Source organism: Nelusetta ayraudi, unplaced genomic scaffold (assembly GCF_046127955.1).
Source record: "Nelusetta ayraudi isolate G7.1 ecotype Tasmania unplaced genomic scaffold, CSIRO-AGI_Nayr_v1 ptg000018l, whole genome shotgun sequence".
NCBI lineage: Eukaryota > Metazoa > Chordata > Actinopteri > Tetraodontiformes > Monacanthidae > Nelusetta > Nelusetta ayraudi.
The window spans coordinates 108,926-126,953 of NW_027466068.1; the positions used below are offsets into that span (position 1 = coordinate 108,926).

The following is an 18,028-nucleotide window of genomic DNA, read 5'->3' on the forward strand; positions in this document are numbered from 1 at the left end:
AGTTACACCTTTTTAATGTAAATAGTTTACAGAAAGATCTCTATGTCTATCAAAAAAATGTATTTATTAGATATTACAAAATATATAGATGAGTATATATATATATATATATATATATATATATATATATATATATATATATATATATATATATATATATATATATATATTATATTTATATATATAGATAAAAAATATATTTAATTAGTCATAGCCTTTGTTCTTCTTGTGAGGTTTAATGAGAGTTTCCTACATGTAGTTCGTTGCACAAACTAGTCAATCCATAGAATATTTAGAAAACGTCTCTTGTGCCTCCAGGCTTTGGTGTCTGTTTGCGATCTGGCACGGTGCTTCAAAAAAAAAAAAGTCTTTGTGGTTGAAAGCATTTTTTTTTCCTTTTTTGGTAAAAGCCAGCTAAGCCCTGCTATAGTGAAGGGGTTGTGGGTTATAAAAGGCCAAAAAAATCTAAATAAGCTCCAAAAAAATGTGAATTAAAAAGTAGAAAAAGTGAGAGGCGACCGGCGTCCGGGTGAGAGACGAAGAAGAAGATGGCCGCTCAGCCAGTTAAGGCTTTCTGCCACTTCCTGTCGTTTTTTTTTTTTTTTTTTTCGCTCGGCAGGAAGTGGAGGGGTGCCAAAGACGACTTCTCTTCCTCCTGCGTCCGTCCGTAGCTCTCAGTGAAAAAGCATGACGACAAACCAGGACAAAAAAAAAAAAAATACATATGATAAATAGTATTGTTTAGTCTTTTTGAGTGTGGAATGCTGAGTTTCATCATTATTAATAATATTGTCACTGTTTTGTCCCGACTAGAGAAAGCTTTTCAAACGGAAGACGTTGCGTGTAGCAGCCGTGTTAAAGGAGGGATTTAAGCAAACCGGGGGGGAATGTTCTTAAAACAAAAAAAGGTGCGAGTGGGCAGATGTGTGTTCTCTCAAATGCCGTGTGTGTGTGTGTGTGTGTGTGTGTGTGTGTGTGTGTGTGTGTGTGTGTGTGTGTGTGTGTGTGTGTGTGTGTGTGTGTGTGTGTGTGTGTGTGTGTGTGTGTGTGTGACAGAGAGAGAGAGTGTGTTTCGTGTCGTCACCGTTCTCAGAGAGAATTTTTCCGGGGTGGTAGCGGGTGGGTGGTTTCCAACGACTTGCTTTTTGTTTCTTTATTATTCAAATGCAAAAAAACAAACAAACAGAAAACACCCCACTTCCTGTTTTACTACTCTCCTGGCCCCACCCTCTTTTTTTCTCCCCCCCCACCCCCGTCCATTCACCCGTCTTCCGCCTGGGTGTTTTCCCCCCAAAACGCATGTTGTTGCGGCGCTAGTGCGACTAGCTCCTTCCTTGTCACCTGCGGGTGCAGGCGAGGCGGACTTTTGCGTTTGTGGGCAGGGCCACTGTTGCTCCGCCCCTTCCCCTCCCTCCACACACCCGCCTCCTTCTTTACAGAGGGAACGATAAAAATAAAAAACAAAAAGACCCCTGGTGCTCTCGGCGTCTGACTGTAAAAGAATCAGGCGTTGCAAATCTTCCCCCACGAACCAGACCAGGTGTTTAAGCTAGCTTTCAAAAAAGAGAGAGAAGAAGAAGAAGAAAACGACGGCGCCTCTGTGTGGCGCATTTGGGCTCTGCGTGCACGGAGGTGACAAACGACACCTTTTCAAGCGCCACGAGAGGCAAACGCGCGTGGGGGTCCGGCGCTAATTGTGTCGCACGACTGCCCCCCTCCCCTCCCGTCTCTACGGTGGCGCCCCCTGGCGGTGAAAAAATCTCTGCGCCTCGTCATCCGTCCTTCACCATCACCACCACCGCCCTGCCGCCGCGGCCGCCTCGGAGAGGCCCGCCGCTCTTTTACTACCGAACAATAACCGACAGGAGGGGGCGTTTTGTGCACTTACTTTTTAAAGAAATTGGGAGAATTTGGACACTTGTTTCAAATGTCTTTTTGCTGGGAGGGGGAGAATCCAAAAAAAAAAAATCTTTGGAACATGAATTGTGAAGCAGCAGTTTCTATTTGCCGTTGATATTAAAGGAATAAAAACATTTGGAACCCTTGTTTACCGACACGTCGCCGCCTCCCTTGTCTTCTTCTGGCTTTTCTAATTATTTTATGGTGAGAACAAATGGAAGCCGCCTGCTTCTCGCACCGTGACTAATCTCCACGTCGAGGCTGGAGCTGACAGTAATGAGAGGGGATTCTTTTTTGTCCTTATTATTCTTCCCTTTCTTTTGCACAGCAGATGAAAGAGGCTGGCGGGGGGTCGGTGGGGGGTTGGGGGAGGGGTGGTTAGCTCGGCTTTTCCTTCGCCAGCCGTCCCAGTAGTGTCGCTCCACTGGAAATCTGTTGGTCGGAGCCCAGAAGGTGGAGGAGGCGGAGGAGGAGATGATGGGGTGAGTATCCCTTCTGCAGCTGCTGGGTGGAGGAGAGGGTCGTGGAGGGGCAGTCACACACACACAAACACGCACCAGTTTGTGTGTTTGTGTCGGTGTGTGTGAAGGTCTCCTGATCAGTCCAGAACATCACCACAGGCTCATCATCAGACCAGATCCACTTCCTGTTAGGTGGAGGCTTTGGGGAGGAGAGTCATGTGACCTGCACACTGCAGAGAGAGAGAGAGAGGTGGGGGTCAGGAGAGGGAGCCCAGCAAGTGGGTGGGTGTTGACGAGGGGGTGGGGCTGCAGAAGGTCAGGGTTAAAAGACTGGAGAGGGTTAGCACTCTCTCAGTCTAGCTGTCCATCATCTGTCTATAGAGCCATGTCTATCTATCCATCTATATCTATATATATATATATGCTTATCTGTCTGTCTGGCATCTATCTATAGATCTATGTCTATCTCTATACACAAATATATGTGTATGTATATATATGTATACACTAGCGGTCGACAGTTTGGACTCTATTGTATGTTGGATTGTATGTCTTTTCTTTCATTCTCAGGACTATTGACATTGCCGTTTCTCACTGAAGGCATCAAAACTATGTGTGAACACACATGGAATTATAGAAACAATAAAAATACAATAAAAGTGTCAAGTAACTCAAACACATTTTATATTTAAATTCTTCAAAATAGCCTCCTTTCATGAAAAAAAACGTGTTTGCTTTGCTGCATAATGACATACTGTATATCTTGCTCATATATTTGATGTCTTCAGTATCTATCTGTCTGTCTGTCTGTTTATCTATCCTAACGGCGACGCAGCTTCCCTCTGTTCAAGCCGCACGTGAAACACGAGACGCGCCGCTGCAGTGCAGCACGACACATTCCAGTCCAGCTGGGTGTATTGACACAACCTACCCGCTCCTGTATGTGTGTCAGTTATTGACAGAGTTGTGTAAGTGTGTTTGTTTGTGTGTGGCAGGCACGCCGAACCTGCCCTCCACACCCCGACTCGTCAGATTAGGCAAATCCAGCAGCTTATCTGGCGACCTGCACGCTGACCTTCGCCTCGCACTTGCGTGGCCTGACCAATCATGTGTGCGCACGCATGCACTCAAACACACACACACACACACACACACACACACACATACATGTGTAACCCAGCAGATGCACAAGCACAAAAGCTCTTCAGTCACAAATGACTCGTTCCATGGAAACACACGACAACAGAAGCAGCAGCAGCAGCATCGTCGGGCCCTCAGGAGTAATGGAGTTCGTGCAGAGCCATTCACTCACTCGCTAGCTCACTTGGCGGAGTCATGTGACCAGCGGCGAGGACTCGGTGCTCTGAAAGGACTGCACGTGCTCGGATGATGCTAAAAAGAAAGAAGAAAAAAAGGAGAGATGTCGGATGAATGTTGCGAGCGCCCACGGTCACCACTCAACACTGTGGTACTGGATGGGGGTCATGTGACTGTCATGTGACAGGGCCTCAGGAGCAGGTGGAGGCAGCAGGAGGGGGAGGGGGTGGGGCAGAGGGAAACCTGTGAATGAACCCGGCCGGGTCACTGTGATGCATCAGCGCAGAACCAGAGCGATATTATTTCGGGAGACGATGAGATGAGCTGGAGCTGGAGAAGCAAGTCTCTCATTGGTGGAAGGAGCCAGGTGGGAGGGGTCTGAGTAGTCTGAGAGAGCCTGATTGATTGGAGCTCTGGAAACAGACCTTGTTTTAGTTTTAAATGTCTCACATTCTGTTTGCTCTCTTCCTGGACTCCTGGAGATGGCCAGGAAACAGTGTTGTTAGCCCGGTGTTTACAGCCTCCTGATTTAGCTTCCTGTTTACATTGACGCTGTGTTGGACCATCCACACTGAGGGAAAGGGGGGGCAAAACCAAGTCTTCTGAGAGGGCGGAGCCAACGTTTGGGGAGTGGGGGGGAGGGAGAAGGGTTGTTGTCACTGCTGAGGAGCACCAGACAGATACCTGTCCCCTCTGTGACATCACAGAGGGCAGATTTCCACACGCAATCTTTACCGTTTCAGATTAAGAGCTCACTCACTGGCTGTTGGTGGGTTGGTTGGTGGGTGTGGCCTTTGTATCAGCGTGTCAATCAAACCGTATCTCCCTTGTTTTATTGTAGCTGGGAACCACCACCTCCCCCATCACCCACTGGCTCCATCCCACCGTGTGATGAGGGCTGTCAGCACAGGAGGTGAGAGCGCCTCGGATCAAGAGAGTGCGCATATGTGTGCACTGCATGTCGAGAAAGTGTGTGTGTGTGTGTGTGTATGTGTGTGTGTGTGTGTGTGTGTGTGGTGAAACAGATGGAGAGGAAGAAAGGCCTGAACCTCCAGAGACGCCGGAGGGGGAGCAAAGTGTCGGAGGCAGAACAAAGGCGGAGGAGCTGAGTGGCCCGGCGGCGAGGCCTCGTCACACCTGGCCAATCAAAGCGTCTGACGAGTCTCCAGAAGAGCCGGCGCCGCCACCGCCGCCGCCGCGTGGAAGGAGTCACGGCTCATGATAACGAGGCTCGACGACGAGGCTTCGGGTACAAACGGAACATATGGTCCCCCCACACAATCAGATGGCGACTGTGGTGCTTGGGCCTCCTCTCTCTCCCCCAGAGAGAGAGAGAGAGAGAGAGAGAGAGATACTGGTGTGTGTGTGTGGGTGTGTGTGTGTGAGCAGCCAAAGAGTGTTTATGGTGTTGATCAGCAGTCGGCGGTCAGAACTGCAGGAGCTCAGACATGTTGGAAGAGAGAAGGAATAAATCCCAGGAATGAGTGTGTGTGTGTGTGTGTGTGTGTGTGTGTGTGTGTGTGTGTGTGCGGAAATGCAAAACATATGTATTTTGCAATTCAGGCATGCTAACGCAAGATTAGCACAAAGCGCTGCAGAGATGTTTTTTCTGCTTTAAAAATGACAGTTTCAGAATTATTTCTAGGATTCATTGAGGTTAAACAGGCAGTAAAGCGACACACTGCCCCCTGCTGGCCAGTATCATTCCAGCTGCCTGCCAGTCAACCCTCTTTGAACACACCTGTCTTTTCTCAGCTACGCTTTCTCCTTCTTCTTCTTCCTCTATCCTTCTTCATCATCATTCATCTGTTTTTGTTTTGTTTTTTTTGCTCTGTGGCGCCCCCAGCTGTTAGAAACATGCAGGAACCTGTGAACAGGCCAGCTTCTTATTTCCAAGCAATTCTTGCTGCTGTTGGTTGAGGAAGCCTTATGGCGAGAAGGTGCAAAGTTGTGCACTGCTTTGCCAGGCCAGTGGGGGTGCTAATGTGTTGTGTTGCCAGAGTGATGTCATACAACAACAACAACAACAACAACAACAACAACAACAACAAGGACAACAACATGCTTTCCATCTGGTTTATATTTTTGGGCATTTTGTTCTATGATCAGAGTTCCTGTTGCTCTACATGGCTGCACCGACTCTCTTCTGTTCCATACCTGAGCTTTTACCATCATTCAATATCTGTTGTGCCTGCTGCTCTTGCCATTCAACATTCGACTGTTTCCAGTCTAAAAACTGCAGTTTTTTCTCGTCGATCTCTCATTAACAATAAGACTAATGAAATACCTAATGACCATTTTCTTATTGAAAGTAATCTGCAAATTCCTGTTAAAAAAAAAAAAAAAAGAGGTTGGTCTCAATTGAAGTTAGTCTCCCGCACCGCCTTGCAATGGCAAGGTTCCATTCGACTGTATAAATAACTAAGCAGCCAATAGGAAGGTTCTCTTTTCATGCGGTGATATTCATATCCGAGTCCTCCTGTGTGTCTTTTTGTCTCTCACAGTGAAAAGTTTCTTCCCTGTGTATCTCTCTGCTTTGTTTTTTCTTTTTCTTTTTTCAATCTGGACAGATGGCGCCCTCTTCCTGCCATTTGCTGCATGGCACTGCATCATAATCCCTGTGCAAGCGGCGCTCTCTCAGAATGCGGGCTGCTCTACATTGCAGTCCGCAGAGATTACACGGCAGTCTCTGCACCAGTGTGTCGGATTGGCCTCTTGCTGCTGCAGGGAAGCTGCAGCCGACTTCCGGTCGAGGTGTCTAACAGCCCGTATCACTTCCCCGACGATGCTCTCGGTAGAATCAACTCAGGAGGAGGGAGGATGCTGTTTACCTGCCGCTTCCTGCTGAGTCATCTCAGACAGACCACCCTCGCCCTCCCCTCCCCTTTCAGCCCAAATATGGTCAGGATGTCGGAGCGACCCAGACCCTGCAGTCTGTCTGGCCGGCGGTCCGCCAGCCCGGATGAGATGAGGCTGTAATCGAGTGTGAAGTATTTGCTGTCATTATGTGGTGGTGGGTTTAAACACCACTCAGTGGTTTTCCAGCAGCTTCACATCTGCACAGCAGCAAGTGAGTCTTTCTTTCAGGGGGCGTGAAATGATGTTTTCATGAGAAGTCAGGCACGAGGTGGGCGGATTTGACTTGAAAGCCCCAGTATGACAAAGAATGACTTGCTTATCTTCTTATTTTGAAGAAGAACTTTAGTCCAACAGCTGTATTGATCCTGCAGGGACAATTCACCGGCCAGTGTGCACATTAGTGAACAGCATGGAGCAGTGTTTTCCAACACTGTACTGTCAGATTAGTGTCAAGTGTGCTGTGAAAAATGATCCAGTCTCACTGAACTGGTCTGCACCCTGCACTCATTAGGAACACATTTACGCGAAAATCTGTTCGTCAAATTCAAAGTGCAGTCGCACCATTGCTGCAACCAGCGATGTCGAGACTGAAGACATCACGAAATGCCGAAATGAAAGTAGGATGAGACTCTTGTTGCTCAGCGTTTGGCTCGATCAACTCTGAGGTTTTAGTGCCCCGAGTGGCCAGGATATATATGATAAAGAAACCCCCCAACCATATCTATTTATCATTAAATAGAAACTGTTTTTGAGGGGACTTTTTAGAGGGTAAATGGTTTTGATTTCATTGTTTATGTTTTATCATTAATTTGGGTGAAAATTCATATTGCTGTGAAGTACAAATTGTATTAAAGGCGATCTGCAGCATTTTCTCCTTCCACTGTGGGCCTCTCGTTTTTGTTTTGTTGCCGTTCAAAAGTCCCATAATGATCATTAATAGGTTGCAGGCCAGTTCTGAAAGGACATTGCTTTGAATCAATACAGCAACATTAAATCTTGTTTACCGATTGATGTTAATGATGAAAAATGTGATTTAAAAGGTTGCGTGACGCGTATCAAATATTCACCAGCTCGCCTCTGCGTGCATGACAAAGTGGCTGCTGAAGGTGATTTCGGGATGACTCGGCACTCCCCGCCTGTGTTCCTGACACGGGGGGCGGGGGGGGGGGGAGGAGGAGGAAGAGGGGGGGAGGGTTCGGGGGACAATGTTGAGACTGCGCAGGGGCGTGGTCCGGGTCCCGGTTCTGCTCCAGCTCGGACCAGGAGGGATTCGATCGTGCCAAAACTGAATCATCCTGCTCTCCAACTCAGCAGTTTGTGTTTTTTTTTTTTCTCGCACTGTTTGTTGGGCTGCAGCAGGAGTCAGGCCGTGCTGATGCCGAGTCTCCTCCACCCGGTGCTGCGGAGGTCGGGCTGCTGGAGGAGGTGGAGGGGTGCAGGGTCTGGTGCAGACTGCAGCACCAAAAACACGGTGGCACTGAGCTCTGCACATCGATCTGCTGTGCCGTTCTGCTGGAAAAGCAGAAAAAAAAGCTGCAGTGACGGTGTCCGGTGTGGACCCGGGGGACACGTGACAGTCCGCAGCAAGCATAATAAAGCTCCAGCTATGAGTTGTTGTTGTTGTTTTTTGTTTTGTTTGTTTGAATCGTGATTTGAGCAAGACGATGAGTCGATGGCACTTCGCCGCGTCACGCAGAGAACCGTGACGCACCAAAAGACACGAAACTTGCTGTGGAGAGTGTTGTGTGTGTTGTTGTGTGAGGGCAGAGGGGAGACAGAGTGAGTGTGTGTCCCCCCGGGGAGAGAGAGAGAGAGAGAGAGAGAGAGAGAGAGAGAGAGAGAGAGAGAGAGAGAGACTTTCTGCTGGAGCCTGCAGGTTTCCCCGCTGCTGTCTGCTGCTGTCAGTGCGTCAGATGATGCGCCGCCGCCACCGCTATAAAAGCACCTGTGCGCGCCTCCCATCGCCCGCATCTCACTTTCTCTCTCTCTCTCACACACACTCTCTCACTCTTCTCTCACCCTCACGCTCTCCTCAGGTCCACGCACACGCACTCCTCCTCTCTGCCTCTCTTTAACCGGACAGCGCCAAAAACAAAGGTGAAGAAGACGGAGCAGCCATGAGTTACACCAGCGATATGTACAGCAGCAGCAGCAGCAGCTCCTACCGCAAGATCTTTGGAGAGGGGCCGCGCGCCGGCCGCGTGGCCAGCAGCCCGTCCCGCCTGCACTCGGCTGGGGGCTACCGCAGCGGCGGCCACCGCACCTACAGCTCCCCCTCCATGGTGACCTCCAGCACCTTCCGCCGCACGGCTGCGGCGCCCGGCCGCCTCTTCGCCGCCTCCTCCGCGGTGCCGGACTCCTTTCTGGACCTGACGCAGTCCACCGCGGTCACCAACGAGCTCAAGATCATCCGCACCAACGAGAAGGAGCAGCTGCAGGGCCTCAACGACCGCTTCGTGTCCTTCATCGAGAAGGTGCACCACCTGGAGCAGCACAACAAGGTGCTGGAGGCCGAGGTGGCCATGCTGCGGCAGCGCAGCAGCGAGCCGTCGCGGCTGCACGAGCTCTACGAGCAGGAGATCCGCGAGCTGCGCGCGCGCGTCGAGGAGCTGACGCACGAGAAGAGCCAGGCGCACCTGGAGTGCGCGCAGCTGGGCGACGCGCTGGAGCGGCTGCGCGAGAGGCTCGAGGAAGAGAGCCGGCTGCGTGAGGAGGCCGAGGGCAGCCTGCGCGGCTACCGCAAGGACGTGGACGACGCCACGCTCGCGCGCCTCGAGCTGGAGAAGAAGGTCGAGTCGCTGCTGGACGAGATCGCCTTCCTGCGCAAGGTGCACGAGGAGGAGCTGCACGAGCTGCAGGCGTCGCTGCAGGCCACGCAGGTATGATACGCGCGCGCGAAAGCGAGGTCCAACTTCGCAGCGCGCGCCCACGAGCACCGAAACTTCAGACACTTGCAGGTGGTGTGATTGATTGATTGCGCGCGGGGCAGTGCGTCAGCTGTTTGCGGACGGTGCTCGTGCGCACTGGATAATTGATGGCACTGCAGCTCCCGGTTACCCCCCCCTGCCTCCCTCTCCTCCTCCCTGTTGCGGGGTCCCGAGCGCCGCTGCACTGCGCCACGCCCCCTCCAACCATCCGCAAACTTTTATGCCTTAGAAATATGATGCATAGATGAAGCCCAGCTCCTCTAATTGTTCCCTGCTAGAGAGGCGCCAACACGCCATGAAACTGAATCGCATGTGTTTAACTCCGCTATAATGCTTTTAAGTCATTGATTATTTAAATGTGTTAAATTCAGTTCTCCATAAGCTGTTTATTTTGTTATGGGGCGTTATTTCATTCTTTTTTCCTTTTATTTATTTTTCTATTCTTTTTTTTTTACGGTGTGAAACAACATGGCGAAGACACAGAGGGTCGTCAAAATAATGCGCACAAATAGCGCAGAATCCAGGGGTGTGGCCGTCTCGGGGGAGGGGGCGCGTGCGGGACCACCACCAGCGCATATTTGCGTGAAGGTCTGCATGTCATTATTATGGGATGTCCTCACTGCAGCACAGTAAGACAGAGGATGAGGAGGATGAGGAGTAATAATAGACTGAGAAATAGTCGAGGGCTTATTCAATCAGTTTAATGATGACCGAAATAGTTTTTTTTTTCTCTTTGGTGTGACTTTATTTTCCATGGTCAGGAAAATGAATGAAGGAATTCTGACTTTACCTTCACTGAAACGATTGCTCACATTTACAGATAAATGAGAGACAAGAGAGATTCTGAGATAAAAAGTTTTGTTCTGTTTTGAACTGAGCATTTATCATCAACATGATGGCAATTATTTCAATCGATGAGCAAAAATCTGTCCCAAACTCCAAGATTCAAAGTTACTTGAGGTAAAAATGCAAACACTTTGTTCAGAATCCCAAGAAACAAAGAAGCAGCAGCAGCAGCAGCAGCAGCAGCAGCAGCAGCAGCAGCAGCAGCAGTATTATTTCACGGTGACTTTTCATTGACTGGAGTGCCGAGCAGATCCACCCTGCGGTTGCCGGGTAGATTTCCCTGGGGCTCCTTGTCCTGCCTTCAGGGATTATTGTGGCTCTGAAAGCTGACAGGTGGCGAATCTTCTGGCAGCAGAGTCAGCAGGCCATCCATCAGCCCTGCACCTCAGCGGCGACTCAGCTCATCGCCAGGCCCGCAGCGCAGCACTGACAGGGGCCAATTATCACACTTCACAAGTTCAGCTCGGACACAGATTAATAAGTGTGTTAGAGCCAAGATGCAAAAAACATTATTAGCTTTTTTTCTGATTCCAGAATGTTTTTAATGTGAGTCCATTGTGACCTGCACGTGATCAATTCAGTGTAACAGGGAAGTAAGTTGGAACTTGATTTAATCTTTTTTCATTTATTCACTTGTTCGAAAAACAAAATCACTCACAGCACCTTCCTTATGGCCCTCAAATGGGAAGCATTTTTCTACCATTGACATCAATTACAGTTCTTTCAAAATAAAAGAATCACACTCGCAACTAGAAAGCCTTAATGTGAAACACCCTCTTCTCCTTTTCCTGCGTTCAGGTGTCTGTGGAGATGGACCTCAGCAAGCCGGACCTGACCGCCGCCCTGAAGGACATCCGGGCCCAGTACGAGAACCTGTCGGCCCAGAACCAGGTGCGGGCCGAGGACTGGTACCACTCCAAGTTCGCTGGCGTGACCGAGGCGGCGGCCCGCAACCAGGACGCCATCAAGCAATCCAAGGAGGAGCTGAGCGAGTACCGCCGGCAGGTGCAGGCCCGCACCCTGGAGATCGAGTCCCTCAGGGGCCACAACGAGGCCCTGGAGAGGCAGATCGGTGAGATGGAGGACCGGCACAACAGTGAGATCGGAGACATGCAGGTGAGTCGGGGGCGCCGGGTCAACCAGGTCGTAGATAAAAATCAACATAGGATCAAGACTCGGCCAACTGTGTGTGTTTGTGTGTGTGTTCTGGTGTGCAGGACACCATCCAGCATCTGGAGGGCGCCCTGCGCAGCACCAAAGGAGAGATGTCCCGTCACCTGCGTGAATACCAGGACCTCCTCAACGTCAAGATGGCGCTGGACATAGAGATCGCCGCCTACAGGTGAGCTACGGAAAAGGCAGCGAGCTGTTTCCTTTAACAGAGCTGACGAGGTTCAACGGAGTCTCGTTCCATGCTTTATTTTCCGTCAAGTCTCCTGTTCTTTGGTGCTTCTGCATGGTAAGGCAAGAAAAAGAGAGCACAGTTCCCTCTGATGATGGGTCCACCATCGAAACGTTGCTGCTTTTTTCGTGGATCTACGTGGTATTGCAGGAAGAGAGCAGCATTATTTCTATTTGTGATTCTAGGCAGTAGTGCAGGTAGAGCAGTAAGGCAGGCGGGGAAATATTTTTGATCTTTTCCATTTGTCTTACATGGTAGTGCTGTAGTCAAAACTGCACCAACCAAGACCAAGACATTATTAAGACTAGAGAGTTTCAAGATCCAGACCAGACCAAGACATTTGGCGTTCGAGACCAAGACAATATCAAAGAAAAATTACAACATAAGAGAAAAAAATGACCAGTCTGATTCTAAGTCAAACAGCAACATCTCTTTTCAGTAGTTCAATCATTTTCTTGAAGATTTTGTTGCTTTGCCAGCTATTTTGAACCATTTTTTAAAAAACAACTTTGCCTCATAAAGTCCAAAAAATAAATGAACTAGGAATAAGGGGTCAGAGTGTCACCAACAGAGCGTAAAACTGCAGCAGCTGAATTCTTTGCTGGTATTATCGTGTCATTACAGTCATTACAGTGTTGGCTGAGTCATGACTGGTCTGGTCTGGACTTAACAGAGGTGACACAATGTTCATTTTAAGGCCTCTGCATTCATTAAGAAAAAACAAAAAACTGAAAGTTTTAATTCTTAATTTCAGAAGAGCTCAAAGGTAGAACATTTTTAGAATGTGTGTCAGAGCCTTTTTGAAGCCGAGTTGAAAGAACAAATCTTCTTGTCTCTGTGGGCTGCAGGAAGCTGCTGGAAGGTGAGGAGTGCCGCCTCAGCTCGGTGGGCGGAGCCATGGTCCAGTCCGGCTACCCCAGCTACTCCTACATGTCCGCTCGCACCTACACCCTGGGAGCCTACAGGAAGCCCGAAGCCAAGCCCGAGGAGGAGGGAGAAGAGGAGGAGGAGGAAGAGGAGGCAGAGGAGGAGGAGGCTGAGGAGGGAGAGGAGGGAGAGGAGGAGGAGGAGGAGGGAGAGGGAGAGGAGGAAGAGGAGGAGGAGGAGGGAGAGGAGGGAGACGACCAGGACGAGGGTAAGGAGGAAGAGGAGGAGGAGAAGGAGAAGAAGGAGAAGCCCAAGGAGAAGGAGGAGGAGAAGAAGAAGGAGAGCCCGAGCGCCAAGAGCAACAACAACAAGAGCTAAACGGCTCGCCGACACTCTCACCTCCATCATTCACCACCATCTCAGCACCAGTCACAGATCTGCAACCAGCACGTCGTCCGTCAAACACGAAAAGGTTTCACCTCTCACCGGCCGTCTCCGCCCACACTTCAGGGGCGGTTAGCATTAGTTTAGCTCGCTTTCGATGGTAGCAGCTGTGTTATCGTGGACGCAGCTAGCGCAAAGTATCGCAAAGTTTTCTTTAAGCCCCTCCTCCTGCGAAAACAACGTCTGGTTTGAACAAGAACATTTCTGGTTTTGCGACTAGAATGTCCAAAGAAAAGCTCGTTAAAAATCCGATGATATTTAGCACAAATCTTTGCTTTTTCCCACCTTGGCTTGTCTGAGGAGGCGGGGCTTTAAGCAAAACGCGCCATCATTGGTTCACAGTGATCACAAACACACCGAGGAGTCAAGAGAAACACACAGAACCCGGGAAACAGCATCAGCCAGTCCAACTTTTTAACGGTGCTACTTGATTTCTATACCCATGAAACAACAAAAATAAAAAGTTGGGGAGTGACATAGTCAGAACGCAGAGTTGACCCAGCAGGAAGTGAGCGCTTGGCCCCTCCCCCCTTCTTCCTGTCCATTCCGACCCGCCGCCGCTGGCCGCCAATCATCCCGTTCAAACTCTTTGTTCCATTTTTGTTCATCCGCTGCACGGCAATAACTAAAATGTCAATGTGTCGGGAAGGTGGGCGGTGCTTTACGGGTGAGAAGCAGTGCATCTTGGGAAAATGAAAAACCATAGTTTGAAAATTTTGACTGTATGTATAAAGAACCTCTATATATATATATATATATATATATATCAATATATTTTGGAAGTATATGACTTACGAACCCCCCCCCCCAGCCCAACACCCGTCAACTGATTCATCCGCCAAACGATTAGTCAAGGATGAAGAAGAGAAAAATCTTTGGTTTGAATTTACATTTCGCCATCTTGTCACAAACGGTTGTGGTGTTTAATTTTGCCGCTGGAGGAGGCGAGCGCAGGTCTGCTGGTGTCAGGCAGCTGCCGGCGACACCGACGGCCCTCAGCTGCGACTGCGAGTGGCAGGAGGGCGGAGCAGGTGCTATGGGAGGGGCGGGGGAAGGGGGCGGAGCAAATGGTACAGAAGCCGTATATTAAGGGCTATTAACGCCACAACCTCCACTAGGTGTCTCCCTACTCGTCCGTCTGGCGGATGAATGGAGCGACGGGTTGGAATGCATGGCCTGCGACTCTGAGCTGGAGTCACTGCACTGGATGGGGTTTATTCATTTATTAACCGATCGATTGATTTCTGCTTGCTGTGTGTTGAGTTTAAGACAAACTATATTAATGATTAGACATAACTTGCCTTAACCATGACTGAAAGTTAACATTTGTTCGCCCGAGTGTCACCTGTGTTTTTTTTCCTCTGGGAGAGGATGATGCCCAAACATTTTCTCTTATTTTCCTTTACGACTGTGAGCGTTCACGTGCTGCTGTCTCATGCAGTCAGATCCTCTCAAAGCCAAATAAAGACATTTATTAACCAAAACTGACTCTGTGACTCGGTCATGTGTGCAGAATATCCCAGAACTAACATTCAGAGGAAACTACTGTTTAATTTGACAATAAATAAGTCATTAAATAAACAAGCAATTTTTTCTTTATGCATCTATTTAGGAAGAAATTTAAAGTCTTCTAAATTGCAAGAAAGGATTTATGACAATGTTGTTCATGAATTTTAAGATTGAATTGAATGGAATTCAGCAGCATAGGTGGAAATGGAAAATAAATATGTATGTATTTCAGTTGCAATACTCAAATTTCATTTACTTATACTGTGCACCGAATTCATGAGCATCGCTGGTAAAAACATTGCTCTGGTCTGTTCTGTTCTGATTGAGTGGCAATGATTCTGACTGAGCATTGTCAACACGGATGGTTGCAGCTACGATCACAAGGTCAACGTGACATCGCAGTGGCTCCATGCTTCAAAAAAATGCACTAAAATGTGAGTCAGTGACTCTGAGTCAGTGACTGAGTCAGTGATTTCACCCACTCACACAGACTCTGTGGTCCAGACACCGACACGACCTCCAGGATTCCACCGCTGTTGTGTTAATATTGGATGAAGCAGGAAGTGGTCTGGCTGTTGGCTGTGTGTGTGTGTGTGTGTGTGTGTGTGTGTGTGTGTGTGTGTGTGTGTGTGTGTGTGTGTGTGTGTGCGCGCGTGCAGGGGACGTTATCAGCACCAAGAAGCGATCGATAAAGGTGTCACCGAGGCAGCAGAGATGAATGTCTTTAATACTGTTGTACCAGAGAGAGAGAAAGGAATCAACATGATGCGACAAACTGAGAGCTGAGCTGAACGCTGGGAGGGTTTCTGATCGGCCTTGATCAAACATCCACAAAGAAAAGATGATAAATGCGAGAAGTTAACAAATATGATCTCATTCAATTTTAGTATAGTTGCAATAGAAAGTAAAATAAGACTAATAAACAGCAGCATCCTCAGCCTCTCCTCAGCAGGACTTCCTGCCTGATGAAACTCGTGAGTCCACTGGCGTCTCTCCATGGCAGAGACCCAGGCGTGAAGCGTGTCAGAGGGCAGAATTACTGAGGACTGGCAGGCTGGATCAGTTCCAGAGTTCTGCAGGTCAGCGGGCCGGCAGCCCGACGGGCCAGAACCCGTCCTTGGTCCTGGGCTGCTTGCGTGCCGAGCGCTGCTGTCAGCACATTCTGCTGCTGCTGTGTTTAGATTTGTGTGTGTGTGTGTGTGTGTGTGTGTGTGTGTGGAGGTGCATGCATAATTGAACTTCTCTCCTCATCGTTGACTGGAGAAAGGTCCCGATCACGCAGTAAAACACTCGGCCTCAGCAGTTAGCAGGCAGCCAAGAGGCCCTGCAGCGCTGCATCAGTCTGCAGGAGTTAAAGGAAGGACGGAGGGACAGACAGACAGGACACACACACACACACACACACACACACACACACACACACACGGACGTTTTTACTCAAAAAACTCAGAGTCCAAATTGGACAAAATAGTTGCCAGTGTATTGGCTGATTTTTTTTTTTTTGTCCAACAAATTTAGCCAGATTTTCAAGATTGGATTTAGGTTCTGTTTTTGTGTTGACAGCAGGTCAATTTCAGGCTTTTTGCAACCAAATTTGGCCCTCCCTGCTGGCCAAACCATAGAATGCAGGTTCTTGGCATTTCTGCACTGGCTTCCTTTTTAACAGGAAGTTACTTATCTTTATATACAGTGGAAAGGCCAAAATAAACAAACTTGGAATTCAGCCCTTTGTGATGTCACAAAGGACCATGATCTTTCACTGACACCTCTCCCAAGCAAGGTTTCTCCAGCCAGGTGTTGGCTCCGCCCTCTAAGACTGCCTTGTTTTTAAACAACCTTCCAAACTTGTGGAAGGTCTATTGAAGCATCGGTTTTATCAGAAAGCTGTAAACACAGGGCTAAAAACGTTGTACGAAGTTTTCAGAATTGCTCCAGGCTGCTCCGGGGTTCAAAATTATGAAAGTAAAAAATGTGGGAGAACGTGGGAGCTTTGAATTCTGGTTGTCGCAAAAATCACCTTCTGCAAAAGTTTGTGGTGGTTGTTCACACGGCAGCGCTGGTGGATCTTCACCTCGTTTTCACTCCAACAATCATTTGATCAAATGATTGTTTTTCCCTCCTCACCTCACCTCCCCAGCCCTCACCCCCTCCTCGCTCTCTCTCTCTCTCTCTCTCTCTCTCTCTCTCTCTCTCTCTCTCTCTCTCTCACTCTCTCTCTCTCCCTCTCTCTCTCACTCTCTCTCTCACTCTCTCTCTCTCTCTCTCTCTCTCTCTCTCCTTCTCTCCTGAACTCTGTGGCTATATATAGACTTAGACTGCATTGCAGATGTCCCACAGCCCTGCAGTTCTGTTTCTGGAGTGCTGCTGGGAGCTGCCGAGGACGTCCAGCCAAAAAATGTACCAAAAAAATGAAAAACCTTCCTGAAACACAGCAAGAAGTAACAACTCCAGCATGCACGCTGAGAGTCCCAGGAACAGGAGGACAGCAGGACGCACTCTGAGTGCGTGTTTGTGTGTGTGTGTGTGTGTGTGTGTGTGTGTGTGTGTGTGTGTGTGTGTGTGTGTATGGTGAAGATACGGCAAAGACGACACAACCTCCAATGTGTTGAGCTGCTTTTTGTTGTTTCACTCCTGATTCAAAGCACAATTCCCTCAATCAAATGGACCAAATCAAAAAAAAGAAATGTCGGTGTAAGCAGAAAACAATCTGCAGTGTCATGCTCTGCCTGTTTAACATGCAGTGCTTTTAAAGGTGCAGCTGCCTGTGTCACGCATTTATTAGAATTGTTTGTTCAGATGGTTCAAATGTGAGAGGTAACATATTAATTAGAAAAATAAAATGATGATGTGGAGATGTTGAGTGACATCAGCGACTCTGATGGCAGCAGGAGAAGCGACGCTCTTCTCTCACCATCAGCTGAGAGGGTTTTTTTCTTTCTTTCTTTGAATAGCCACCAAAAATAAAAAAAAATAATAAAAAAATGAAACTGCGTGCTGACTTCTTTTTTCCCTGCACTTCAGGGTCAGGCACGCAGCTCTGCAGGCTTTTCATGACAGTTGTAAAACTCGTGATGTTTGAGGGCTGAAATACTAAAAACAGGCTTTCAAAAAAACAGAAGCAGGAATGAGTGGCTGGGACCCCTCCCCTGCTGCGAGGAGGAGCTGGTGAGTCACCAGACCAGCAGCTTTTCACTGGCAAATCGGTGCAATTTTCTTTTCAAAAGAAGTGCATGTAAGGTGTGGACATCAGAATAACTTCACTCTATCATCTGTGTATTTCTTTTATCGCTCACAGTGTGCTCTCTGTGGATAGAGATGTCACGGCGTGCAGTCAGTAGATAGAGAAGTCAGACCTCTGTGAGGAGACCTCAGCCCCATCACTCCTCCTCACTTCTGCTGCAGTATCAGAGGCATCAGAGGCTCATAAAGCATTTATAGGCGGTGTTGACTGGTGTCAGGCCACAGACACCAGCTCGGCTTCGGTGTGGGCTTCTGCT

At 48.7% G+C, this 18,028-nt stretch overlaps 1 protein-coding gene across 1 annotated transcript; it reads left to right on the forward strand.

Annotated features, from left to right (window-relative positions):
- Nucleotides 1–8,412: 8,412 nt before the first annotated feature.
- neff1 (neuronal intermediate filament family member 1) lies at nt 8,413–14,506 on the forward strand. The gene is made up of 4 exons (XM_076025464.1): nt 8,413–9,415; nt 11,108–11,425; nt 11,527–11,651; nt 12,560–14,506. The coding sequence occupies exons 1-4, from the start codon at nt 8,654–8,656 to the stop codon at nt 12,954–12,956; spliced, it is 1,602 nt and encodes a 533-aa protein (XP_075881579.1). The 5' UTR covers nt 8,413–8,653; the 3' UTR covers nt 12,957–14,506.
- The last annotated feature ends 3,522 nt before the right edge of the window (nt 14,507–18,028 follow it).

Excerpts from the sequence above, each read along its gene's own strand:
- neff1 (XM_076025464.1), top strand. The coding sequence starts at position 8,654 with ATGAGTTACACCAGCGATATGTACAGCAGCAGCAGCAGCAGCTCCTAC. Across the intron at positions 9,416-11,107 it reads CGTCGCTGCAGGCCACGCAG|GTGTCTGTGGAGATGGACCT; the intron begins GTATGATACGCG and ends TCCTGCGTTCAG. Across the intron at positions 11,652-12,559 it reads ATAGAGATCGCCGCCTACAG|GAAGCTGCTGGAAGGTGAGG; the intron begins GTGAGCTACGGA and ends TGTGGGCTGCAG.